Genomic DNA, 27,021 nt, shown 5'->3' on the forward strand with positions numbered 1-27,021 from the left:
TGGAGAAGAGGCTGCAGAAACATCCAGTCTGCCTGACCCCAGACACTGGCCTAGAGACAGAATAGCAATGCCACCTGGTGGATGCTGCTTGGCCAGCTCAAGCTGCACACCCACCCCACCCTCCTACCCTTCCACCCCCGGCCCTTTGGGCCAGGGACCCTTCCCCTCCCAATATCCAGGTGCGAGGCTGGGCTGCGTCCTTACCGGCTGCATGGTGCCCCCCGCAATGACCACTGCCCGGCATTCCTTCACCACCTGGGCGAAGTGCACGGCTGGGTTCAGGAGCAGGAACTTCAGGCTGCTCTGGCTGAGGCTGCCTGCAGACAAAAAAAGACAGCCACGTGGAGAAGGGTGGGTGGGTGCAAGCCAACCAAAACCTCCGTCTGTCTGAGACAAAGATGGTGTCTAGTCGGGTCCACGCAGGAGCCACAGAGATGCCGCTTTCTCTTTAAATGAGACCCATTTCATCCCCAGGACGACCACGAGGGAGACGCACAATCGTCTCCCTTTCCACACGAGGGACTGGGGTTTGGGGAGAAACTGGTCCAGTTACGCAGCTTGTAGATGATGGGGCCACGACTCCAACGCAGCCCCCCTGACCTTCACACTGGGCCGCGCAGCTTCTCAGGTAACCTCGCTGAGGCCGGCCAGCAGCCCAGCACCTCCGCGTTCTCCTCCTCGCCCCTTCGTCCACTGGCGCGGGTCACAGGCGGCCATTTCCCTGTCCTAACCCAGTGAGATACGAACACCAACTGGAGGTGAAGAAGCCCGGCTCCTCCCAGTTACCTTGGCGGCTCAGGATGACCCGGCCATCCTGGTTGGCAGTGGTGAGAGCCTCGAGGAAGCCTTCAACGTGCATCAGCGGGGAAGCAGGCCGCGGAGACCGGTCCTCCCCCACCTCCACGGGGGCGGCAGGGGCTGCATGGAGCAGAAGAAGAGGGTCAGCGACTCCAGACAGAGGACAGAGACTGCGCATGTGAGGAAGGCCGCAGCCCAGGCTGCCCGTCCCCACTCACCCGCCGTCGCCCCAGGCTGCAGGCTCTGCAGGAAGTCCTGGAAGCCAGACAGTTTAGGCTGCTCCATGGAGGGCACCAGGACTGCCCCGTATCTCTCTGTGAAGCCAAGGAGCTGGGATGGGATGAGAACAGCAGCCGTGAGGGGAGACGGACGGGCCTCCCTGCCTGCCCACAAGCTGCCCCCAGTGAACACAGGGACAGGTGCCCTGGAGCTTCTGCAGGGCAGGAGGGAGGGGCACGCGGGGCAGCCTCGGGCTGAGCAGAGGGTCGGGTACCTTTCTGCTGATCTTGCTCTTCTCACAGTAACGCCGCACCTGCAAAAACACCCAGCCAGAGGCGCTGTGAAAATGGATACAGCTGGAGAGACCTTCCACACGCCTGGGAGTGGGCCTACCACCACCCCCAGTGCCCAGAGCCTCCTGTGGCCACGTCAGCCTCCCGCCTGGGGCCTCTCCTCTGCCACTGCCCCCATCACTGCAGAGAGGAGAAAGGGGGGACCTGGAAGCACCAGCTTATCACAGAGAACAGTGCGGCTCTCATCACAGTGACCCTTCACCCCAAGCTGACGACCCCTCTCCTGACACGAGCTGTGTGTTAAGTTATCCCATTGACCCTCAGGCCTCTGAGCTGCTCAAGGACAGAAGGAACTCACTTTTGATTCCTTCCACGGTCTTGATGCAGAGTCCTGCCCACAGGTGGGGAGTAATAAAGGAGCCTGGGGGTGCCTACCCCCAAAGGGGTACCTTTGATGACCTACCTTGAACAGGTTGATGTTGTCGATCTCGCTCTGGAAGAGGAAGTCGTTGATGGTCTTCAGCTCTGTCCCTGAGAACAAACATGTGGGCCAGACGTCCCCCCCGGGGACCAAGGCCTGAATCCCGGAGGGAAAGCTCACCAACAGCTGCCGCCTGCTCTTACCTGCCTGCGAGAGGCTCTGTGTGTTGGGATTTTGCTTAATGTTCCCTAAAAAATAGAGAATCAAACAGGTCAGGACAGTGGGCCTGGCCCCCGTCTTCTCCCTCTGCTCTGTAGTTATCGAGCAAGAACGTTACTGTCTGAAGGGGTCTTCTGCCCTTTATAGCACCCAAAGGACCCACTGGAGGGGGGGGCAGGATGTCCCAGGGGCCCAGAGGTCTGACCCACGTGTTTCATGTACAGCTTGAGCCTGGCGATGTCACCCTTTGCAAGGCAAGGACAGGGACCCCCCCCACCCCCATTCCTATAGGTGTGAGCAGGAGTCCGCCAGGTTGCAGGGCAGAGACCCAGTGAAGAGTGCCGAGCCGAGAGATCCCCTGAAAACTCCCCTGCCCTTCTGCACTTCAGCTTCTATGGGTAAAGGCACTCAGTAAAGGGATGCTGGTGCAGAGTAAGACAAAGGAGCCTGGGGCCAGGAGCCAGGGACTCCAGTCCCTCTCGTTGGGCTCACGAACCAGCGGCCGGCCATGCCCCTGCCCCGGGCTTCAGTTACTGCCCTGAGGGTGAGCACACCTATGCCACCCTCCTTGTGGGAGCACCGAGGCCTGAGTCCTAGCACCAACAGGGTCATACACACATTTATAGCACAACATGTGATGGGTGCTGCCACCTGAGGAAAGGGCCTGGCCAAGTAAAAAGGACTCAGGACAGAAGCATATGCATCCAGGTTCTAAAAAGATCTAAGCGGGGACAGATGAGGATTCCTAAACCAACGGCTGAGACGATGCCTGCGACCGGAACCCTGGGGGTGCTGACTGGCATCTGGGGACCAGGCTCCACCAGGCTCGGGGGGGCGGGGAGGCCCCTCACCGCCCAGCACAGCCACGAACTTCTCCAGAAGATACAGGAGCTGCTTGATGTACATCAGGTTCTTGGCCTTCAGGCGCTTCCTGGAAAGGGGGAAGCCCGAGCACGTCAGTGGGAGGGATCCCAATTCCCCTCCTGGTCCCGAGTTGAGGCCTTCCTGCCTGCTGCCTTCCCAAATGGGGCACAAGCCGCAGCCAGGTCTCCCAGAAGACAGGCTGGCTGGGGCCCAAGGCCTCCACGGCCTAGTGGGATGCAAACCCAACGAACCAGGAGGTGAAGGGCATGCCGGTCCACCGCTCTGAGCCCAGGCCAGAGACACCCCGCGATGCCTCCTCTCGCAGGTAGGCTTTGGGGCACCAGGGCTGAGCGGGGCCTTCCCACCCACCTAGGAGGCAGCGTCTCACCCGTATCGTTCCATGTACTGGAGCAGCTGGCTGTGGGCCTGGCAGAGCTGGGGGAGGAGACAGCGCACGTGAGAGGGCGGAGCAGACCTGGGCAAGCCACCCTGGGCAGTGCGAGTGACCCCTGGACGCCTGAGTGTGCCAGCTCAGGACACTCGGGGCAGTTGAAATGAAGGGGGAGCTGGGGCAGACCAACATGTGGGTTTTCAAGGCCCTTCGGCTGGTGGGGCCAAGAGACGGGGGAGGCAGACTGCTGCTGGGGCATCCAGTGAGGGTCAGGGAAAAGGCCAGACGGCAATAATCACACGTAAAGAACATCTCTGCTAGTGTTTCCTGGGACGGGAAGGACACGCTGTCTGCTGAGAGAGACAGTTCAAGGCAACCCTCACACCCTGGCCCAGGTCTGTCAAGGGGAGCATCATGTGGGGCTTAAGGATCAGGAGCCAGTGGTCAAATCCACTGACCTCAAAGTCAAAATCGCTCAGTCGTGTCCAACTCTCTGCGACCCCCATAGGTTGTAGCCCACCAGGCTCCTCTGTCCATGGGGATTCTCCAGACAAGAATACTGGAGTAGGTACCTACCTATTCTCTTCTCCAGGGGATCTTTCTGACCCAGGGATCAAACCCAGGTCTCCCATGTTGCAGGCAGATTCTTTACTGTCTGAGCCACCACGGAAACCCTCAGGGACAGCACTTAACCTCCCTCAGACTCCCAGCTCTTGGAGTTAACAGGACCAGCCCGATGCAGAGTCAGAGAGCCCCGCCAACGAGGTGCAAGGCACATAACAAGCAATAAACAGCGGCTGTCAACCATCTCTAGCATCCCTCACAGCAGTGTCAACAGTAACATCCAGCCACGTGAGGACCCGCTTCTCATACGCTGCCACTCTGACCTGGAGGCCTCGGGTCACAGGCCAGGGAGGACCACGCAGAGTGCCCACCGCCGGGCTGAGCCCAGTCCTAAATCCTGCTGGGGGGTCCCAGTCTCAGCTCAGCACACGCCCTGCCCCTCAACCCCAGGCAGGCCCTGGCCTGGGAAGACGGAGGCCCACCCACCTGGGAACCTCTGACCTCCAGGCTGTGGATGTTGGTGATGGTGTCGATGAGGTTGTGGGCCTCGTCGATGACCACCACCTGGCCCTGCAGCCGGATGCCCGCTGCCTGGCGGGTGGGTGCGTGCAGCAGCATCTGATAGGGGAGCACCACCAGCTGGAGGGGGAGAGAGGAACTGAGGGGGCGGGACCCCCTTCCTCCCCAGGGGGGTTGGCCCAGCTACCTTGCAGCCCCAGTGTGCATGGTTCCACTTCCCGCCCAGAACACATGCAGGGACACAGAAGGGAGAAAGCTAGAGCAGCACACTGTGAACTGAGCGCGAAACCCTGCCGAGAAAGCCTTGTGTGGACCAAATAGGAAACAGATAAAGCTGGAGCCCAGTGGACCGCTGGCAGTCGTTGACCGGGGCGGGGGGGGGGGGGGGGGGCGTGGCTAGGACCCCAGCTGCATAGGCCCTTCTGTGCCCCTGGAAGTGGGGAGGGACCTGGGGGAGGGAGCTGGGACTCTGGCTGCAGAGCCCCTTCTGTGCCCTCAAAGCAGCCCTGGGTTCTGGTCCTGGAGCCATGCACTCGGGGAAAGTCAACCTCAGTTTCCTTATCTGCAAAATGGGCTCGATACACTATCTCACATAAAACCACCACTGCCCAACCCCTGGTCTTCACCTGGGCTGCAGGAATGGCGAACCGGCCCCCATAGTAGGGACAGGCCTGAGCCTCCTTGCCCAGGGCCACCAACTGCTCGACATCTTTCACCCCCGCCAGGACCTCGTCCCGGAGGAGCTGCAGCCGCTCGTAGCTGTAGAAGGGGCAGGTAGCCCTCGGCTCCTGCCTCCGCCTCCGCCTCGTGGGCTCCTCTTCCTCAGTGATGCTCTTCCTCTCTGAGGGGCACAGGGGCACAGGCAGAAAGCCACAGCTGTCCCAGGGCCAGGAATTGTTCTGTACCATCCAGACCCGTTCCCACGGGGCGGAGCCTATGGACCTTCCAGAACTGCTGCTTATGGTCTCATTGAAACATCCTGGCATTTTACTGTCTTTCTAGAAAAGGCCTACAAAACCATCTCTCAGCCAGGGTTTTGGGCTAGATCTGGACTAAAAGGCAGACAGGCCCCTTTTCCCCACGTGAGGCTCTTTAGGAAGGAAGGCGGGTCTGCCTTGCCCTCACTCCCACCGTTTCCCGCATCCCTGCAGCCACTCCCCTCTCCATTCCCAGCACCGCCCTGGGCTGCACGAGGGTCCCAGAGGCCTGGGGCATTGGCAGCTACCATGCTTGCTTCTCTGCATCTCCACACAGCGGTCATTGATCAGCTGCACTGAACCCAGCTTCCGCACATCCCCATTGACACACAGGTTCTGTAAGACCGAGCAGAGGGCAAGAGAAACGGGGTTGCCTGAGTGACACGGAGGGAGCCCCAAGGCCTGCCCGCCCTCCCACTTCCTTCCAGGGACCAGCACGGCCCGTCCTGCCCTGCAGCCCGCCTCGGCCCCATGGTGGTTTTTGCCTTCTGGGATGGAAACCAGTGGGATGGCACCAGGCTCTCACCTGCCGAGAGCCCAGGGAGACCAGCCGGGTGTCCTGGCCAAAGGGGCTCTTCTGTACCTCATGCACGAACTGGGCCAGCTGGGAGTGCGTCCGGCTGCAGTAGTAAATCTGCCCGGGGAGGGGGCGTCGGGGGAGACCGTCACTCCAAACACTCTGCTCAGGGAGGACGGCCGGGGCCCAAGAGGCCAAGGGAACGGGGAGGGCAGCCAGGACTCAGACCTAAAGAAGGCGACCACTCCCCATCCCCCCACAGCCAGCAGACCCCAGGCGCCCCCTGCCCCTGGGTCACACCCGGCTTCTGCCTCGGGTGCGTTGCGGGGCTTGGTCATGTCAGGAGAGGGAGTGTCCCCTCAGTGGTAACTCAGACACCAGAAGGACTCTGAGAGTCAGAGGTGTGGGGGTGGGAGTGAGGGTTCACACACACCTCCCAAGGCTCAGGGGCTGGGGGCTGGGTGGGGATAAAGCAGGAGGAGGCTGAGCTCAGTTCTCTGAGCCCCTCTGAGAACCAGGAGAGGAAAAGGAGAGGGGGCGATATCTAATGTCAACAGAGAAAACCAAGTCTTCAGTGCAGGAAGCTGGAGCAGCGTGAGAACCATACAGGGCTCCCAGCCCCCAGGCAAATGCACACTCAGACCAAGGACAGGGGCCTGCCACCACCCACCACCCCCTGGAGACAGGGGGCAGAGCACTTGCCACCCTCTGCCCACCCCCATGGAGACCTGGGCCCTTGGCCCAGAGGCTGCCCTTCGACACCCTGGGGCGCAGGCATCTCCCAGGGGCCCTGCCCAGGGAGTACCCGGAAACTTGGGGGTTGGAGACATGCAGACGAGGCTCCTGCCTCATCCGCAGACCCGGGTGGCTCACCTGGGACCCAGGACCATGTGTCTCACCTTCGTTACGTGTTCTTCATCCAGGTCATCCTCATCCACGCCCACTCTGAGAGGAAAAAACACACACACGGAGAAAGTCTTCTCCGACTTCAGTTTTTGTTTTTATCCACCCAGAAATTCAATGTTTTTAAAAGGCATTAGTGTGCACTGCCTGAGGCTCTGAGAGAGGAGGTATCAACAGGGCCAGCCTCCTGGTCCGTGGAGGGCTGTTTGGGCAACTCTGGGATTTAAACCACAGGCCACCCAGGACAAAGTCGGCATGACCCCCAGGAGAAGCTGGATGTGGGAGGGGGCAAAGCACATCCTGTGGGTCAGAACCAGGGGGGGCGTGTCCTCAGAGGCTTGTATCTCAGGACGCAGGGCATCGAAGCCACAGAGGCTAAGCTGCAGGATCAGGGGCCTGGCTGGACCTTGAGGTACACTTTCTGCTTGAATATTGACAAAGTGCACTCGAGTTCTTTACCATGTCCCCCAGGGGCCTCCGGGCAAGGAGCAGGAGAGCAGGCCAGCAATCCAGGGATGGGTAGAAGGGCTGTGGGGCACTAGCTGCTCCTGTCTCCCCAGGGCAGGATGGGGTGTGGAGAGCAGCCTGGCACCTTAGCCCTGGGTGGGGTAACAAGTGTCCGTTCTTGTCCAGGTGCTGAAACCTGCGGCTCAGGGCAGGCCTTTGATTACCAACACAGAAAAGCCCCAGGGCCAGGTGGCTTCACCGGTCAATTCTACCAAATAAAGAAATAATGCCAATCATTCTCAAATGCTTCCAAAAAACCGAAAAGGGGGGATCAGTCCCGAACTCATTTATTTCATGAGGCCAGTGTCACTCTGATACCAAAGTCGATAATGACACAGAGGAAAAGAGAATTGCTGGCCAAGATGCCCACTGACTACAGACACAGAAATCCTCAACAAAAACATCAGCAAACCAGCATGTTAATGCATCATGCTTCATGATCAAGTAGGATTTATCCCTCGGATGCAAGAATGTGTCAATATAAGTAAATCAATAAATGTCATAAATCACTTAGTGGAATGAAAGAAAAAAAAAATTATATGATCATCTATCTCAATAGGTGTAAGAAAAGCATTTGACAAAAGTCAACATCTGGGGCTTCCCTGGCGGCTCAGTGGCAAAGAATCCATCTGCCAATGCAGGAGACACGGGTTTGATTCCTGATCTGGGAAGACCCCACATGCCGCGGAGCAACAAGCCCATGCACCACGACTGCAAAGCCTGTGCTCTAGAGCCCAGGAGCTGCAACTACTGAAGCCCGCACACCCTAGAGCCCGTGCTCCGCAACGAGAAGCCACGGCAATGAGAAGCCCAAGCACTGCAACCAGAGAGTAGCTCCCGCTTGCTGCAACTAGAGAAAGGCCCACACAGCAATGAAGACCCAGTTCAGTTCAGTTCAGTCGCTCAGTTGTGTCCGACTCTTTGTGACCCCATGAATCGCAGCACGCCAGGCCTTCCTGTCCATCACCAACTCCTGGAGTTCACCCAGACTCACGTCCATTGAGTCAGTGATGCCATCCAGCCATCTCATCCTCTGTCGTCCAATTCTCCTCCTGACCCCAATCCCTCCAGCATCAGAGTCTTTTCCAATGAGTCAACTCTTCGCATGAGGTGGCCAAAGTACTGGAGTTTCAGCATCAGCATCATTCCTTCCAAAGAAATCCCAGGGCTGATCTCCTTCAGAATGGACTGGTTGGATCTCCTTGAAGTCCAAGGGACTCTCGAGAGTCTTCTCCAACACCACAGTTCAAACACACCAATTCTTCGGCGTTCAGCTTTCTTCACAGTCCAACTCTCACATCCATACATGACCACTGGAAAAACCATAGCCTTGACTAGATGGACCTTTGTTGGCAAAGTAATGTCTCTGCTTTTGAATATGCTATCTAGGTTGGTCATAACTTTTCTTCCAAGGAGTAAGCGTCTTTTAATTTCATGGCTGCAGTCACCATCTGCAGTGATTTTGGAGCGCAAAAAATTAAAGTCTGACACTGTTTCCCCATCTATTTCCCATGAAGTGATGGGACCGGATGCCATGATCTTTGTTTTCTAAATGTTGAGCTTTAAGCCAACTTTTTCACTCTCCACTTTCATCAAGAGGCTTTTTAGTTCCTCTTCACTTTCTGCCATAAGGCTGATGTCATCTGCATATCTGAGGTTATTGATATTTCTCCCGGCAATCTTGATTCCAGCTTGTGCTTCTTCCAGTCCAGCATTTCTCATGATGTACTCTGCATATAAGTTAAATAAGCAGGGTGACAATATACAGCCTTGATGTACTCCTTTTCCTATTTGGAACCAGTCTGTTGTTCCATGTCCAGTTCTAACTGTTGCTTCCTGACCTGCATACAGGTTTCTCAAGAGGCAGGTCAGGTGGTCGGGTATTCCCATCTCTTTCGGAATTTCCCACAATTTATTGTGATCCACATAGTCAAAGGCTTTGGCATAGTCAATAAAGCAGAAATAGATGTTTTTCTGGAACTCTCTTGCTTTTTCCATGATCCAGCAGATGTTGGCAATTTGATCTCTGGTTCCTCTGCCTTTTCTAAAACCAGCTTGAACCTCTGGAGGTTCATAGTTCACATATTGCTGAAGCCTGGCTTGGAGAATTTTGAGCATTACTTTACTACCGTGTGAGATGAGTACAAATGTGTGGTAGTTTGAGCATTCTTTGGCATTGCCTTTCTTTGGGATTGGAATGAAAACTGACCTTTTCCAGTCCTGTGGCCACTGCTGAGTTTTCCAAATTTGCTGGCATATTGAGTGCAGCACTTTCACAGCATCATCTTTCAGGATTTGAAAGAGCTCAACTGGAATTCCATCACCTCCACTAGCTTTGTTCGTAGTGATGCTTTCTAAGGCCCACTTGACTTCACATTCCAGGATGTCTGGCTCTAGGTCAGTGATCACACCATCGTGATTATCTGGGTCGTGAAGATCTTTTTTGTACAGTTCTTCTGTGTATTCTTGCCACCTCTTCTTGATATCTTCTGCTTCTGTTAGGTCCATACCATTTCTGTCCTTTATCAAGCCCATCTTTGCATGAAGTGTTCCCTTGGTATCTCTAATTTTCTTGAAGAGATCTCTAGTCTTTCCCATTCTGTTGTTTTCCTCTATTTCTTTGCATTGATCACTGAGGAAGGCTTTCTTATCTCTTCTTGCTATTCTTTGGAAATCTGCATTCAGATGCTTATATCTTTCCTTTTCTCCTTTGTTTTTCACTTCTCTTCTTTTCACAACTATGGTGGAGAGATCTGACAGAATGTGGTCCACTGGAGAACGGAGTGGCACTTCAGTATTCTTGCCTTGAGAACCCCATGAACAGTATGAAAAGGCAAAATGATAGGATACTGAAAGAGGAACTTCCCAGGTCAGTAGGTGCCCAATATGCTACTGGAGATCAGTGGAGAAATAACTCCAGAAATAATGAAGGGATAGAGCCAAAGCAAAAACAATACCCAGCTGTGGATGTGACTGGTGATAGAAGCAAGGTCAGATGCTGCAAAGAGCAATATTGAATAGGAACCTGGAATGTTAGGTCCATGAATCAAGGCAAATTGGAAGTGGTCAAACAAGAGATGGCAAGAGTGAATGTCGACATTCTAGGAATCAGCAAACTGAAATGGACTGGAATGGGTGAATGCAACTCAGATGACCATTATATCTACTACTGCGGGCAGGAATCCCTTAGAAGAAATGGAGTAGCCATCATGGTCAACAAAAGAGTCCGAAATGAAGACCCAGCACAGCCAAAAATAAATCAGTGAAATTTCTCTTAAAAAAAAAAAAGCTAATAGCTCTAAAAAAGTAATCAATGTTCTCTCATGATAGAAATTCTCAAGAAACTGCAGAGAAGGAGCCTACCTTAACACAATGAAGGCCATTTGTGACAAGCCCGCAGGTCACATCACACTCAGTGGTAAAGGCTTTTCCTCTAAGATCAGGCACAAGGGGGCCCACTCTCACCCCTCCTGCTCAGCACAGTATTGGAAGTCCTAGCCAGAGCAATCAGGCAAGAAAAAGAAATAAAAGGCATCCAATTTGGAAAGAAAGAAGTGAATCATCTGTTTGCAGATGACATGTTTTATATGTAGAAAACCATGAAGACATGACCGAAAAACTGTTAGAACTAATAAACAAATTCAGTACAGGAGAAGGTGGCAGAGGATGAGTTGGTTAGATAGCATCACTGACTCAATGGACATGAATCTGAGCAAACTCCGGGAGACAAAGGACAGAGGAGCCTCGAGTGCTATAGTCTATGAGGTTGCAAAGGCTCGGACATGACTTAATGACTGAAAATCAACAACTGGCATAAAAGCAGATGCACAGACCAGTAGAACAGAACTGAGAGCCCAGAAGTCAACCCCTGTGTATACACTCAACTAATGTGAAAAGGGGGCCAAGAATACCCAATGGAGAAAAGGGTCTCTTCAACAAATGGTACTGGGAAAACTAGATATTCACAAGAACAAGAATGAAATTAGACACATATCACATACCACTCACAAATTAACTCAAACTTGATTAAAGACTTAAGATGTAACCCCTGAAACCACAAAACTCCCAGAAGAAAACACGGGGAAGAAGCTCCTTAACGTTGGTGTTGACAATGACTTTTCTGAATATACGAGAAGTATAAGCAACAAGCAAAAGATAAACAAGAGGGACTACCTCAAACTATAAAGTTTCCAGACAAAAGAAAAAAAAAATCAACAAAGTGAAAAGCAAACCTATGGAATGGGAGAAAATATTTGAAAACCATCCATCTATTAAGAGGTTAATTTCTAAAATATATTAGGAACTCCTACAATTCAATAGCAAAACAAACAAACAAAAAAAACCCCATATTTTAAATGGGCAGGGGAACTGAATGAACATTATTCCAAAGCAACATACAAATAGTCAACAGGTACGTGAAAAGATCAAATCCCTTATCATTATACATATCCCTTATGATTATACAGAAGTGACAAATAGATTCAAAGGATTAGATTTGATAGACAGAGTGCCTGAAGAACTATGGACAGAGGTTCACAGCATTATACAGGAGGTCGTGATCAAAACCATTCCCAATAAAAAGAAATGCAAAAAGGCAAAATGGTTGTCTGAGGAGGCCTTACAAATAGCTGAGGCAAAGTGAAAGGCAAAGGAGAAAAGGAAAGATATAACCATCTGATACAGAGTTCCAAAGAATATCAAGGAGAGATAAGAAAGTCTTCCTCAGCGATCAGTGCAAAGAAATAGAGGAAAACAATAGAATGGGAAAGACTAGAGATCTCTTCAAGAAAATTAAGAGATACCAAGGGAACACTTCATGCAAAGATGGGCTCAATAAAGGACAGAAATGGTATGGATCTAACAGAAGAAGAAGATATTAAGAAGAGGTGGCAAGAATACACAGAAGAACTATACAAAAAAGATCTTAATGACCCGGAAAACCACGATGGCATGATCACTCACCTAGAGCCAGACATCCTGGAATGGGAAAGTCAAGTGGGCCTTAAGAAGCTTCACTATGAAGAAAGCTAGTGGAAGTGCTGGAATTCCAGTTGACCTATTTCAAATCCTGAAAGATGATGCTGTGAAAGTGCTGCACTCAATATGCCAGCAAATTTGGAAAACTCAGCAGTGGCCACAGGACTGGAAAAAGTCAGTTTTCATTCTGATCCCAAAGAAAGGCAATGCCAAAGAATGTTCAAACTACTGCACAATTGCACTCATCTCACACGGTAGTAAAGTAATGCTCAAAATTCTCCAAGCCAGGCTTCAACAGTACGTGGACAGAGAATCTTCCGGTTGTTCAAGCTGGATTTAGAAAAGGCCTCTGCCAATATCCACTGGGTCATCAGAAAAGCAAGAGAGTTCCAGAAAAACATCTACTTCTGCTTCACTGACTACACTAAAGCTTTTGACTCTGTGGAATCCAACAAACTGTGGGAAATTCTTCAAGAGATGCGAATACAGACCACCTTCCCTGCCTCCTGAGAAAGCTGTGTACAGGTCAGGAAGCAACAGTTAGAACCGGACATGGAACAAGGGACTGGTTCTAAACTGGGAAAGGGGTATGTCAAGGCTGTATATTGTCACCCTGCTTATTTAACTTCTATGCAGAGCACATCATGCGACATGCAGGGTTGGATGAAGCACAGGCTGGAATCAAGGCTGCAGGGAGAAATATCAATCACCTCAGATATGCAGATGACACCACCCTTATGGCAGAAAGTGGAGAAGAACTAAAAAGCCTCTTGATGAAAGTGAAAGAGGAGAGTGAAAAAGCTGGCTTAAAACTCAACGTTCAGAAAACTAAGATCATGGCATCCAGTCCCATCCATTCAGTCAGTTGCTCTGTCGTGTCACTCTTTGCGACCCCATGGACTTCAGCACACCAGGCTTCCCTGTCCATTACCAACTCCCAGAACTCACTCAAACTCATGTCGATCAAGTCAGTGATGCCATCCAACCATCTCATCCTCTGTTGTCCCCTTCTCCTCCTGCCCTCCATCTTTCCCAGCATCAGGGTCTCTTCCAATGAGTCAATTCTTCACATGAGGTGGCCAGAGTATTGGAGTTTCAGCTTCAGCATCAGTCCTTCCAACAAATATTCAGCATCAGTCCTTTCCTTTAGGATTGACCGGTTTGATCTCCTTGCAGTCCAAGGGACTCTCAAGAGTCTTCTCTAACACCACAGTTCAAAAGCATCAATTCTTTGGCACTCAGCTTTCTTTACAGTCTAACTCTCACATCCACATGACTACTGGAAAAACCATAGCTTTGACTAGACAGACCTTTGTCAGCAAAAGTCTCTGCTTTTTAAAATTAAAATGCTATCTAGGTTGATCAAAGCTTTTCTTCCAAGGAACAAGCGTCTTTTAATTTCATGACTGCAGTCACCATCTGCAGTGATTTTGGAGCCCCCAAAAATAAAGTTTCTCACTGTTTCCATTGTCTCCCCATCTATTTGCCATGAAGTGATGGGACCAGATGCTATGATCTTAATTTTCTGAATGTTGAGTTTTAAGCCAACTTTTTCACTCTCCTCCTTCACTTTCATCAAGAAGCTCTTTAGTTCTTCTTTGCTTTCTGCCATAAGGGTGGTGTCATCTGGACCATGTTTTGTCAGAACTCTCCACCATAACCCATCCGTCTTGGGTAGCCCTACATGGCATGGCTCATAGTTTTACTGAGTTAGACAAGGCTGTGGTCCACACGTCCAGTCCCATCACTTCATGGCAAATAGATGGGAAAACAATGGAAACAGTGACAGACTTTATTTTCTTGGGCTCCAAAATCAGATGCAGACGGTGACTGCAGCCATGAAATTAAAAGATGCTTGCTCCTTGGAATAAAAGCAATGACCAACCTAGACAGCATATTAAAAAGCAGAGACATTACTTTACTGACAAAGCTCCATCTGGTCAAAACCATGGTTTTTCCAGTAGTCATGTATGGGTGTGAAAGTTGGACTATAAAGAGAGCTAAACACCGAAGAATTGATGCTTTTGAGCTGTGGTGTTGGAGAAGACTCTTGACAGTCCCTTGGACTGCAAGGAGCTCAAACCAGTCAATCCTAAAGGAAATCAGTCCTGAATATTGATTTGAAGGACTGATGCTGAAGCTGAAACTCCAGTGCTTTGGCCACATGATGCGAAGAGCTGACTCATCTGAAAGGACCCTGATGCTGGGAAAGATTGAAGGCAGGAGGAGAAGGGATGACAGAGGATGAGATGGTTGGATGGCATCACCGACTCAATGGAGTTGAGTTTGAGCGAGCTCTGGGAGTTGGTGAAGGACAGGGAAGCCTGGCATGCTGCAGTCCATGGGGTTGCAGAGTCAAACAACTGAGCAACTGAGCAGAGCTGAACATGAAAAGGTGTTCAACATCGCTGATCAACACAGAAATGCAAATCAAAACCAGCATTTCTAGTTCACTCAGGAAATAATAGCTCACCAATTAGAAACCTATGAGCGTAGACCAACAGAAGCCTTAGGTTAAGAAAAATTCAGCCTGACGATAACTCAAGGGCTTACCTCACAAGCCTTACACAGCTTGACTTGGTGCTAGAGCCTGAGACTTAGAGTCAGACCAGTGGGGTTCAGATCCCCAGCTGCTGGCCTTGGCCCTGGCCTGGCACCCTGCTGGACCACAGTGCCCTGAATGCAGAGCCGAGATGCAAATACCACCGAGAGGAGGGAGCTGCCCGAGCTGGCAGAGAAAGGGCTTGCCGCTGTGGGCATCCTCCATGCCATGAAGAGGGGCCTCACTGCAGAAGAGGGGGCCCGCCTCTCGGGGTGGAGGAAGGAGCTGCTCCCTGGAAACCTGCGCAGACCCAGGCAGGGCAGTGGGTGGAGGTGATGCTCTTACCCACTGGGCACTCCTTTCTCCTCATCGCTCTCATACTCTGCGAGGACCAGCTCTTCCTCTCCAGAGGCCACCTGCTCAGGCTCTGTGCCTGCGGCCAGCATCTCACTGCTGAGCCGGAGCAGACGCTCTGTTTCCTCATCTTCCTGTCTCTGTGGGGCAAAGAGAAAAAAACCTTGGTGCTGGTGCCCCACCCCCAACGAGGCAACATCAGGCGGCCATGGCCAAGGGCAGTGCGCCCGCCATTGACATGGGCCTCAAGCGACTGGTGCCAATGCCCCAGGACCAGTCCTTCAGCTCAGGCTGCCCCGCTCCCAGGGAAGGGACCGAGGGCCCGTCTGCTCACCCCGACCAGCCGCGCGGGCAGACGCCGCCTGGACGTGGTCCCAGGGACCACACTCACCATGCGCTTGGCCGCGAATCGGAGCTTCGTGTTGTGACGGATCTGCTGCAGACGCTCTTCTCGCTTCTTCCTCCGGACCTGCTCCTCCTGGAGTGGGGAAGCCAGAAGGGAGACTCCTGCAGGAAGCCCCAGAGCAGGCCGCTTCTGGAGCCGGGGTGCCCCAGTCCAGGGCTTTTCGCCTCTGGGTAGCCTGCCCTGCCTTGCTGGCCTCCAGTCGGCTGCAGCATGGCCAGCAGACCCTGAGCCCCTAGGCTCACTGTAGAAAGGACACACTCTCCATCCAGCATGGCCCTTAAGGGGCCCGGTGCCAGGGAAGCCAGGTCCGTGCTGCCACTGGCAACAGAGCGGTTCCTCTCCCAGCAATGAAAGGAACTGCTGGTAAAGAACCCACCTGCCAATACAGGAGACCCGGGTTTGATCCCTGGGTTGGGAAGATCTCCTGGAAAAGGGAATGGCAACCCACTCCAGTATTCTTGTCTTGAGAACTCCATGGACAGAGGAGCCAGTGAGCTACAGTCCATGGGGTCGCACCGAGTCAGACACGACTGAATCGACTTAGCACGTACTCGTGAATGCCAACCTAGAGAAAGCCTGGTGACATCAGCTTACCACAGGCAGTGAGAGCGCAGCACCATCCACCCGGGAGGTGGCCAGAGGACCCATAGCAAGGACACAGGCTGTCCGGCCTTGGGGTTCACCTGACATCACCCGGATGCCCTGTTTCCCAGATCGCCCCACCTCCCATAACCCAATCTCACCTTCAATCGGTCCACCAAGTCCCTTTCTTCCTTCTTCTGCACAAACTGAGTGATCCAGTCGGGCTCTCCGGTGGCCTCTGGGGTGCCTGGGCTCCCCTGGCAGGAGGATGGGAGACCCAGGGCTGGGGCCAGCCCATTGTTTGAGGCTGGGGCTCCAGCCCCCAGCAGACGCTCCTCCTCTTGGCGTTTCTTCTGTTCAAAGTCGCGGAGCCAGGACAGAGCCCCGCAGATGAGACTTAGGGATTTTCCCTACAGGCAGAAAAATCCTCTCAGACATAGAAGCCAAGAGACCCAGCTTCCCGAATGACCTTTCCTGTCGTAATAAAGCATCTGACATTTAGTATCAGAGGGTGCTCCAAGACCCGCTTCTGAAAGGAAGAAAAGGGAAGGGAACTGGCCTTTTCCTAGAGCACAGCTAAGAAAAAAATATATATAAAAGCGAAATTCTTTAATTATATGTCTTCACTGTTCTTCAAAGAATAAAAGAGGCTTATCAAACTACCTGTAAGCACCACAAGTCATCACAATAAGAATGGCAGAAACTGAATAAATAGCCCAGAAAATGAATTAAGGCCCCCCCACCAAAAGGGGCACATCATGAAATCCTGGATACGACCTGCTGAGGCAGAGATGCAGTCACCACATCTGTGCAGACAGAAGGTGATTGGCTCCGGGAGTCCCATTGCTATGAAATTTTGAAGCAAACCAATTGCTCTGGAGAATACATCTATTGGTTTAAACATCAGACTTTTCCCTGGAGGTCCTTGACGTGCATTGAATTGTGTCCCCCTGACCCCAATGTCTCAGAATGTGGCCCTGCTAGAAAACAGACATCCTGAGTTAAGAGAGGGTGGGCCCTGATCCAGAGGAACAGCGTCTGCGTGTATGTTCTCAGTCGTGTCCGACTCTGTGCAACCCCATGGACTATAGCCCAGCAGGTTTCTCTGTCCATGGAATTTCCCAGGCAAGCATACTGGAGTGGGTTTCCATTCCTTTCTCGAGGGGATCTTCCCGACCCAGGGATCGAACCCATGTCTCTTGTCTCTCCCGTATCGACAGTCAGGTTCTTTATCAGCGGAGCTACCAGGGAAGCCCGTGTATAAAACAGTACCCTTGCATAATAAAAAGGGGAAACGTGAACACAAAAGCAACGAAGGCAGAGAATGTGAAGAGACGGGAAGAAGCTTGCTGTCCACATGCCCAAGAGAGGGGCGTGGACAGATCCTTCCCCAGAGGGACCTTGCCGACACCTTGATTCTAGATGTCTAGTCTCCAGACGTGAGACCATAAATTCCCACATTTACTCCACTGTCTGTGGTGTTTTCTCACGGCAGCCCGGGCAGGCAGGCAAAGAGGATGACTGTATGATGAGTTGTAATGTTGAGACACCGCTGGATGGTGAAGAGAAGAACAGGTGTAAGTACACTGAAAGTGACACAAACCTTTAAAAGACAACTACTGACTTAAAAGTTACTCAACAGAGAAAAAAAAAAGAGACCGAAAATATGTAACTGCAGCGGGAGGGTGGGCAGAGAGAGGGGAAAGAGGTAGTCAGAAAGCTCCATCTTACCTACGGCAAAGAGTCCCCATTGACCACAGCCAATAAAGCGAAAAACAGCAGCATGGGCTTGTGATTTCAACATATGCAGACCAACGGTGTTTAAGACATAGATAAGAGAGTTCAAAGCACCGGCCCAAGGAACCAAGTTTGATAAATGTGACTTTTTAAACTACACACACTGTTCTTTGATCCAATGTTTCGTGTGACTTTAAAGAGAGGAGGACAAGGGACCTCCCTGGTGGTCCAGGGGTTGAGACTCTGTGCTTCTAAACAGTGGGAGCAGGTTTGCTCCTTGGTTGGGGAGCTAAGATCCACATGCTGCATGGTGTGGCCAAAAATAGATAAATAGAGCTTCCCTGATGGCTTAGTGGTAAAGAATCCGCCTGCCAACGCAGGAGACACAGGTTCCATCCCTGATCTGGGAAGATGCCACATGCCCCAGAGCAACTAAGCCCATGCACCACAGCCGCTGAGCCTGTGCTCTCGAGTCTGGGAGCTGCAGCTACTGAGGCCCACATGCCCTAGAGCCCGTGCTCTGCTACCAAAGAAGCCACTGCAATGAGAAGCCTGCACAGCGCAACTAGAGGGTAGCCCCCACTGACTGCCAGAAAAAAGCCGAAGCAGCAAATGAAGACCCGACAGAGCCAAAAATAAATACCAAAAAATTATTAAAAAATAAAGAAAGAAAAAAAGAGAGAGGAAAAGATGCTTCACGACATCAGGTGAGGCAGATGGTCAGATGAGGACTTGAACATCCTCAGATCTATTTACAGGAAGCCACTTCTGATCCCGGTCAGTCTTTCAGTGGGTTGGGAGGGGAGAAGTCCCATGCACTGCATTATTTATTTATTTTTGGCCACGCTGCATGGCACCTGGGATCTTAGTTCCCCAACCAGGAATCAAACCCATAACCCTGCAGTGGAAGCGTGCACTGGCTGTAAATGGAGGGCTGGAGACTGGCAGAAAGATGCTGCTTTAACAACTCCTCAACCCGCAGAGCATCCTCGTCCCACACAACATCCTCATCCCGCGTAGCAACTTCGTGATCCACACCGTGTGAATCGGCAGGAGGGAGTCCCTCCCACTCACTGCGTCTGAAGGAACAAAACGGAACCAGGAGAGCAGCCCCGTCTGTGTCTCCCCAGGAAAAGATGACACACTCCCATCAGCAGATGAGAAGACATGAGTCACTTTCCTCTGTTCATTCAGTCAACACACACATTACCACCCCAGGCCAACTGGGCCAAGCTCCCCAGACGGCAGGGACACAAAGGCAAGGCCCGAAAGGTCCTCCAGGAGGTCACAGCCATGCCCACATGGGCAGCCCACAGTCACATGGCACTTGCTGCAACAGTGAGGTGCAAGAGAGGAGCCGGACCCCAACAGTCCTCAGTGGTCAACCTCCAACAAACCCCCTCCTTCCAGGCAAGGAAGGAAAACTGAGGGGCTCCAGACGGGGTTACTCTGGCCCTTGGTGACCCAGTTTGTGGAGAATAAACCCGTGTTTGATCTGTGAGTAAGCCAGAGTAATTTCTGTGTTTCTCAGTTGTGTGCCCAGAGCAAGATGGAAGGTTTCAGTGCTCTGAGTTGTGGTTTCCACGGCCATTCAAATTCTCATTTGCCTCTGGCCTAATTTTTCTGTGACCCCAGGGCTGTGTTTAACTGTTTAATAGACAGGAGTGACTTACTCAGAATGATAAATAGAAAGAACGACCTTTCTAAGCTTCACACCATGACTCTCTGTGCAGGCAGATGAGCATGCTGGTGGCCTCTGACTTGTCATCAGCGTCTCCCCAGACCTTCTCGGGCCCCCACTGGTCATACTTACAGTGCCGGTTGGACTCTCAAATATCCCAATCTTGCCAGCCTCCAGCACCTGGTACAGCGCTGCCATGAAGTCTTTCTGGATGGCATATGGTGTGAAGGGAAACGGGAAGTGGACGCCACCAGCCTCCTGGGTCTTGTCAGCCATAATCCTGGAGGGAAAGAAAGCCAGCAGCTCTCTGATGGACAAGTACTGGCCTGAGATCTAGAACAGTTCCTAAGAGCAGCCTCAGTACTAGTTACCCACTTTCTCCCCAGAAGGGACCATTTTTGGCAAGCAAAGATCTCTCCAACTGTGGGCCTCTCCATGAGGCCTGGCCAGAGTCGCAGTTCATCCAGAGACACTCATCAAAACTGGACACAGGGGAATTTGGCCCAGGCAGCCCTAACAGAAACCCCTGCCGCTCCACCTGCCTGCACACCTTTCTAAGGGCTTGGAGATTTCCCCTGGATGGCCTGTCATTTTATCTCCAGCCATTACGCTTTGTCTCCCGGCCATGCCTCCCGGCCACGCCTGCATGGGAGAAGCGTAATGGCTGCAGAAATAATGACACACCTCCCGGCCACGCCTCCACGTTCCGTGTTTATTCTATCTTTTCCTCTTCTTCTGACCCTGGTTTCTCTGAGACAGCTTTTACACACCCTTTCTTCCTTTAATCACCATCTTCCAACCTGGTCCCCGCTCTCTCTCTTTGGAAGTCACTGCTCTGAGCTAGGCAAACGGGACCAGCTCACCTCAGTACAAATACGAATAAATCGAAATCCCATGTACACCTCCGCTGCACAAGTGACCTCAGGAACACCAGGAACCATGTTGATTCACTTATGAGGAGAGGGAGTTGCACGGTGTTGTTCCAGTTAAGAGTTTAGGGGTAGTTAAAACGAGGACTGAGGCGGAACGATAAAAATAAGGATGACAAAACCAGGGCAGTTCAACAGCAGAGGCAGGCCTGTAACAAAAACCCACCAAGACATGGAGGGAGAGGAGACAGGCCCTAACAAACCCAAATACCTGCCCTGCGTTAAACACTCCACAGGCCCTTCCATTTTTGTCCTCTTGTTTTAATCTGCACAATACTGTAAGGATATAGTTGTTGGATCCTGACACAGCAATTAAATAACTGTTCAGAAGACTCAGCTCAGAAAGGAAACCCAGGGATCCAAGCCCAGGTTCACATGGCTGTTCTAGTCCAACTCATGTGTCAGCAAAAGAGAACTAGCATCAATAAAAGGGAGATTTACTGAAAAGATACATACTTGGAGATTAAGAATACAGCCGATCTGGGAAATCCAAGAGCAGAAGCCATGGACAGGGTAGTACTTCTTGCAGACTAGAACTGCAGAGTGGTTCAGGTTTTAAGACGGTTCCAGGAAGTCCACCAGCAGTAAATGCCTTGGGATTCCCAGTTCTTCTGCTCCAACACATGCCACGTGGGGCCTGCCCAGCCTCCTCTGCTCAATCGCGGCTTCAGCTTTACCCTGACACTGGCCTGCACACTGCCTCTGCAGCCCCTTAACCTTCTGGCTTCAGGTCCCATAGTCAAGCAAAGTCTTCTGTTTCCTAGTTCTAAATCCCAGGAGAGAAATCTGACCACCCCGCCCAACCCTTTTGTTTTTTATTTTTAATTGGCCTTTAACTGGTGGCTCAGATGGTAAAGAATTCACCTGCAATGAGGGAGATCTGGATTCAGTCCCTGGGTTGGGAAGATCTCCTGGAGAAGGGAACAGCAACCCCACTCCAGTATTCTTGTCTGCAAGAAGTACTACCCTGTCCATGGCTTCTGCTCTTGGATTTCCCAGATCGGCTGTATTCTTAATCTCCAAAAATTCCATGGACAGAGGAGCCTGGCAAGTACAGTCCATGGGGTTGCAAAGAGTTGGACATGACTGACTAACACTTAACTTGTAATGATGGAAATGAGCTACATGGATACATATATATGGACACATATATCTCTTCTCTGTTGGATATCCCTCCCAGCCCTCCTCCATTCCACTCCTCTAGGTCATCACAGAGCACCAAGCTGAGCTCCCTGTGCTGTATAGCAGCTTTCCACTATCGATTTCACACATGGTAGTGCGTATATGTTGATCCTAATCTCCCAATTCGTCCCACTCTCCCTTCCTCCCCACGCACCCCTTGTCCACTTGTCTGTTCTCCGCATCTGCATCTCTACCCCTGCCCTGCAAATCTCCTGTCTTTAAAGACAGATTTCTTGACAGCCTAGAGATCACTGGCTGAGCCATGATCTAATCAGCCTGGGCCTTGTGCCTGCGGTCCCTCTCTGCTTGGGGACTGGAGTCCTGGACATTTAGGACTCAGCTCCTCAGAGGCCTCTCACTCTATTTGCCACCCTCTAGTGGTCAAACCGGAGAAGGCAATGGCACCCCACTCCAGTACTCTTGCCTGGGAAATCCCATGGACAGAGGGGCCTGGTGGGCTGCAGTCCATGGGGTCGTTAGGAGTCGGACACGACTGAGTGACTTCACTTTATTTTTCACTTTCATGCACTGGAGAAGGAAATGGCAACCCACTCCAGTGTTCTTGCCTGGAGAATCCCAGGGACGGGGGAGCCTGGTGGGCTGCCGTCTATGGGGTCGCACAGAGTCGGATACGACTGAAGCGACTTGGCAGCAGCAGCAGCAGCAGTGGTCAAACACCTCTCCAAACACACACACTGCTCTGCTTTGTCATTCTTTTATCTCATTATTTGAAACACTGTATTTTTGTTGTTCATAGCTCTCAGCACTATCTGAACTTATTTACTGTCCTCCCCCACTAGAATATAAATAGCATAAAAGGAGGAACCTTGTCTGCCTTGTTCTTCCCGGCCCTAGCATTCAGGGGCGCTCTGGCACTTAGCAGGCAATCAATAAACAGGCAATAAAGGAATACCTAGTCTGAGGTAGGGGCTGTGGGAGGGAGTTTCTGTTCTTCAGAGAGATGGGGAGAGGAGATCTATTACTTCAGTGTCTAGTCCAAGGGCCAGTTCTTTGATGGTTTCAAACTGTTTTCATATAACCTCACAACCCTATGCAGTCAGGATTTTTATTAGTTCTATTTCACAGTTGAAGAAACCAGGGCTCAGAAAAGTTAAGTGATTTGCTCACAATCACTCAGGAAGGGCTCGAATCCAGGATTTTAACATATATCTGCCTGAGCCAGGGCTTCCCAGGTGGTTCAGTGGTTAAAGAATCCGCTTGCCAAGCAGGAGACCTGGGCTTGATCCCTGAGTCGGGAAGATCCCCCAGAGAAGGGAATAGCTCTGGTATTCTTGCCTGGGCAGAGCAGCCTGGCAGGCTACAGTCTGTGGGGTCACAAAAGAGTCGGACACAACGAAGCGACTAAACAGCAGCAGCAGCCTCTGAGCTCCTGAGCTACAGATTTCTAATCTTCCTCCCACCAGGGTAAGTAGGATGAAAAGACTTGGTTACCAAACTTTAGAATGACAACACGAAACAATAAAGAACAAAAGTAATTATTATTTCACTTCTCTGTGGGTGGTAATTAGGGATCTCATTATTCCAGGAGCAGCACAAGCTAAACCATAAGTGAGAAAGGGTTTAGCTAAATCCAATAAAGGATTCACTAAGTGCTGTTTTAAAGATGTTTGGTATAACTTTTTCCAATCTCTTCAGGCTGGTTGCCTGGACATGAGCCCACACACACATAAATTGTCCCTAAAATTCCCCACCAGTGTGAAGACACAAGGAACGGCAATCTCATGCTCACTCAATGGGTTAAGACACATGAAGGCATCTCAGGTACAGTTCAGTTGCTCAGTCGTGTCCAACTCTTTGCGACCCCATGGACTGCAGCACACCAGGCCTCCCTGTCCATCACCAACTCCCGGAGTTTACTCAAATTCATGTCCATTGAATCGGTGATGCCATCCACCATCTCATCCTGTTGTCCCCTTCTCCTCCTGCCTTCAATCCTTCCCAGCATCAGGGTACACACAAGTCCTGAAAGTACTCATTTTCTTCAGTCTTCGATGATCACTTATTTACCTGGGTACAAACTTGCTACAGGCAGATGGTGTTCCCCCTACCACAAATTCATGTGTTAAAAGCCCTAACCCTCATTGTCAGGCTGTATCTGGAGAAAGAGCTTTTAGGGAGTAATTAACATTAAATGTGGAGAAGGAAATGGCAACCCATTCCAGTTTTCTTGCCTGGGAAATCCCATGGATAGATAAGCCTGGTGGACTTACAGTTAATGCAATTGCAAAGAGTCGGATGCTACTGAGTGACTAACATTTTAACATTAAATGAAGGAGGTAATTAGGATTCAATGGAGTCCTAATGGTGGGGTCCTGTCCCCTATAGGACTGGTGGCCTTGGACTTCCCAGCCTATAGACCTGGAGAGAGTTCTCTGTCCAGGCCTCCCAGACTATGGCAGCCTGAGCAGGCGAGACACCTGTATTCCAGGTACCATCCTACTGTTCTCCTCCTAAAGCGCTTTAACTCCACACACCTGGGAGACAACGCAGCTCTAGCTCACCTGCTGTGAATCTGGGGTGGCAGGGCTGAGAGCTGCCAGCTGGCCCCAATCCCACGTCCTCGTCTTGCTTCTGTCTCCCACCCAGCTCTGCTCTCGGAGCTGTCACACTGTGTGACGATTTAGCTGCACTTTTCACGGCACTGCCTCCCACAGTTCAGTTCAGTCGCTCAGTCGTGTCTGACTCTTTGCGACCCCATGAATCGCAGCACGCCAGGCCTCCCTGTCCATCACCAACTCCCGGAGTTCACCCAAACTCATTTCCATCTGTCCCAGTCCTCTTGGCCAGCCACTGCTCCACAAGGATTCGCCGAGTGGCAGGATGGCTCTGGGGGGTCAGACTGCCCAATTTGGGATCCCGCCTGTATCCCCAGAGAAGGCAATGGCACCCGACTCCAGTACTCTTGCCTGGAAAATCCCATGGCAGAGGAGCCTGGTAGGCTGCAGTCCATGGGGTCGCTAAGAGTCCGACAGGACTGAGCGACTTCACTTTCACTTTTCACTTTCATGCATTGGAGAAGGAAATGGCAACCCACTCCAGTGTTCTTGCCTGGAGAATCCCAGGGACGGGGGAGCCTGGTGGGCTGCCATCTATGGGGTTGCACAGAGTCGGACACAACTGAAGTGACTTAGCAGTAGCAGCAGTAGCCTGTATCCCCGCTTAAGTCCACATCTCTGACTCCGTTTCCCCAGCTGCAGGGGGCAATCAGTTCAGTCGCTCAGTTGTGTCAGACTCTGCGACCCCATGGACTGCAGCACGCCAGGCTTCTCTGCCCAACGCCAGCTCCCGGAGTTTACTCAAACTCATATCCATCGAGTTGGTGATGCCATCCAACCATCTCATCCTCTGTCGTCCCCTTCTCCTCCTGTCTTCAATCTTTCCCAGCATCAGGGTCTTTTCCAATGAGTCTGTTCTTCGCATCAGGTGGCCAAAGTATTAGAGTTTCAGCTTCAGCATCAGTCCTTCCCATGACTATTCAGGACTGACTTCCTTTAGTATGGACTGGTTGGATTTCCTTGCAGGGGACGGGGAACGGCGCATTGGGTGGCCCTGCAGGGACCAGCAGGTACTACCACGTGCAAACCGCCCTCAGCACCTCCAGCTGGCGACCAGGTCCCGCCCCGCGGCCTCTCCCGCCCTCCCATTGGTGCCTGACCTGTCGATCACACGGCGGCCCCGCCCCAGGACGCTTTCCCGCCACCGGCCAGTCCCGCTCCCCGGCAAATCCAACAGTCTGCCCTTTCTCATCTCGCTCCACGTTCTCGGCACCGCGCTCACCTTCCTCGGCGGGAGGGCTGCTCCGCCGAGGCCAGACCGGCGAGCAGTCCAGGCGGACGCCGCTGAACCTGAAACTCTGCTCCTCGGCGGTGTCAGCGTCTTCCAGGGCAACACGCCGCGCTGCACGCCCCCCCCCCACAGCACTGCGCATGCGCACCCCGGGGCTCGGTGGGGCGGGTCCCCGTGTTGCGCCACTGCGCTTGCGCGGCCGGCTAGTCCCGGGCTCTGTCTCCGTAGCCAAGTAGAGCGTCCCGCCGCTGCGCTCCGGGGTCACTGCGCGTGCGCGCTCCTTGGCGCCCCTGGGGATGGAGTTCGCGTTTGGTGTCTCTGCGCGTGCCCGGCGCGTTCAGCTGGGGCGGGAACCCTAGCGGAGGGATCTTGATCTGGGCTCGGTAGCCTTCCTTCTCTGCGCCCTCCGCCGCCATCCGTGGGGGGGGTGTTTCTTTGCCAGCTGGCAGACATAAATACTGAAGGCAATGGCACCCCACTCCAGTACTCTTGCCTGGAAAATCCCATAGACGGAGGAGCCTGGTGGGCTGCAGTCCGTGGGGTCGCTGAGAGTCGGACACGACTGAGCGACTTCACTTTCACGCATTGGAGAAGGAAATGGCAACCCACTCCAGTGTTCTTGCCTGGAGAATCCCAGGGACAGAGGAGCCTAGTGGGCTTCCGTCTATGGGGTCGCACAGAGTCGGACACTACTGAAGCGACTTAACAGCAGCAGACATAAATACTGAGCGCGGTCGGTTGACTTCAATTGACCACGTTTATCAAAGAGGTGGCGCTAGTGGTGAAGAACCCGCCTGCCAGTGCAGACTTAAGAGACACTGGTTCGATCTGTAGGTTGGGAAGATTCCCTGGAGGCGAGCATAGGCAACCCACTCCAATATTCGTTCCTGGAGAATCCCATGTAGTTTGGTGGGCTACAGCCCATGGGGGTCGCAAACAGATGCTACTGAACCGACCTGGTACCACCTAAGGACCAGGTGCGTAGCTGACTAAGGAAGCCAGTATTCTGGTCCTGGAACTGAGCCTGGTAAAACCAGCTTCCTCTGCCCAGGTTTTCATTAACATCTTTATCTAAAACTTTACTCCCTTTCTTATCCCGCACCTGTTGCCCTCAGGATTGGAAAGTATCCAAGAAAAGGGGGGATTGGAACCCAGCAGCACCCTACAAGGGCTTCCCAGGTGAAAACGCCTCTCCGTGTTCTCGTTCTTGTTTGTAGAAAAGGGCTTTGGTCTTTTGATACCCTTCCTGAGTTCCCCAGGGAAGGCACAGGCAATTATTGATAAAGGAACACAGAAACAGAGCAGTTAAACAGACGTTAGGAGCATCATTCATTAATAAAACAACCCTGGAGCCTCCTCAAGACGTATACATAATAATCTGACACCCATCTTTGAGCAGTTCTGTGGGAACTGAGACCCTCACCCCGGGGAGGACAGTGGCTACAAGCTGAGCACAAGCATGTGAAACCCAGACTGTCTGGAACCAGAAGGTTGAAGATTAAGATACCTGAAACACTGCCCTGTTACCTCATCTCCAACCAATCAGAAGACAGCCGCTGTGCTCCTGGCTCAATCCTGCAGTCAGCCTTGTACTTTCCCTCACCACAACCCCCTGTCAGGAAATTGACTGCC

The 27,021-nt window shown here is 52.1% G+C and overlaps 1 protein-coding gene across 3 annotated transcripts in view; it reads right to left on the minus strand.

Moving 5' to 3' along the window:
• DDX11 (DEAD/H-box helicase 11) overlaps window positions 1–25,659 on the minus strand; it is a 31,449-nt gene extending 5,790 nt beyond the window's left edge. Inside the window, exons 1-18 of one of the 3 annotated variants that reach the window (XM_044940965.1) lie at window positions 25,381–25,656; window positions 19,604–19,751; window positions 16,215–16,463; window positions 15,457–15,543; window positions 15,057–15,205; window positions 6,682–6,727; window positions 5,792–5,899; window positions 5,514–5,601; window positions 4,915–5,129; window positions 4,256–4,408; window positions 3,203–3,249; window positions 2,802–2,881; window positions 1,935–1,979; window positions 1,774–1,841; window positions 1,292–1,330; window positions 1,017–1,128; window positions 787–918; window positions 205–317 (exon numbers count right to left, since the gene is read on the minus strand). In XM_044940965.1, coding sequence (XP_044796900.1) covers window positions 205–317; window positions 787–918; window positions 1,017–1,128; window positions 1,292–1,330; window positions 1,774–1,841; window positions 1,935–1,979; window positions 2,802–2,881; window positions 3,203–3,249; window positions 4,256–4,408; window positions 4,915–5,129; window positions 5,514–5,601; window positions 5,792–5,899; window positions 6,682–6,727; window positions 15,057–15,205; window positions 15,457–15,543; window positions 16,215–16,463; window positions 19,604–19,747 — 1,875 coding nt within the window. In that variant the 5' untranslated portion in view covers window positions 19,748–19,751; window positions 25,381–25,656. Of the gene's footprint in view, window positions 1–204; window positions 318–786; window positions 919–1,016; window positions 1,129–1,291; window positions 1,331–1,773; window positions 1,842–1,934; window positions 1,980–2,801; window positions 2,882–3,202; window positions 3,250–4,255; window positions 4,409–4,914; window positions 5,130–5,513; window positions 5,602–5,791; window positions 5,900–6,681; window positions 6,728–15,056; window positions 15,206–15,456; window positions 15,544–16,214; window positions 16,464–19,603; window positions 19,752–25,380 lie in introns of all 3 variants that reach the window. The other 2 variants (XM_044940964.1, XM_044940966.1) reach the window with 2 other exon arrangements.
• Between the last annotated feature and the right edge of the window lie 1,362 nt (window positions 25,660–27,021).

Source organism: Bubalus bubalis, chromosome 4 (assembly GCF_019923935.1).
Source record: "Bubalus bubalis isolate 160015118507 breed Murrah chromosome 4, NDDB_SH_1, whole genome shotgun sequence".
NCBI lineage: Eukaryota > Metazoa > Chordata > Mammalia > Artiodactyla > Bovidae > Bubalus > Bubalus bubalis.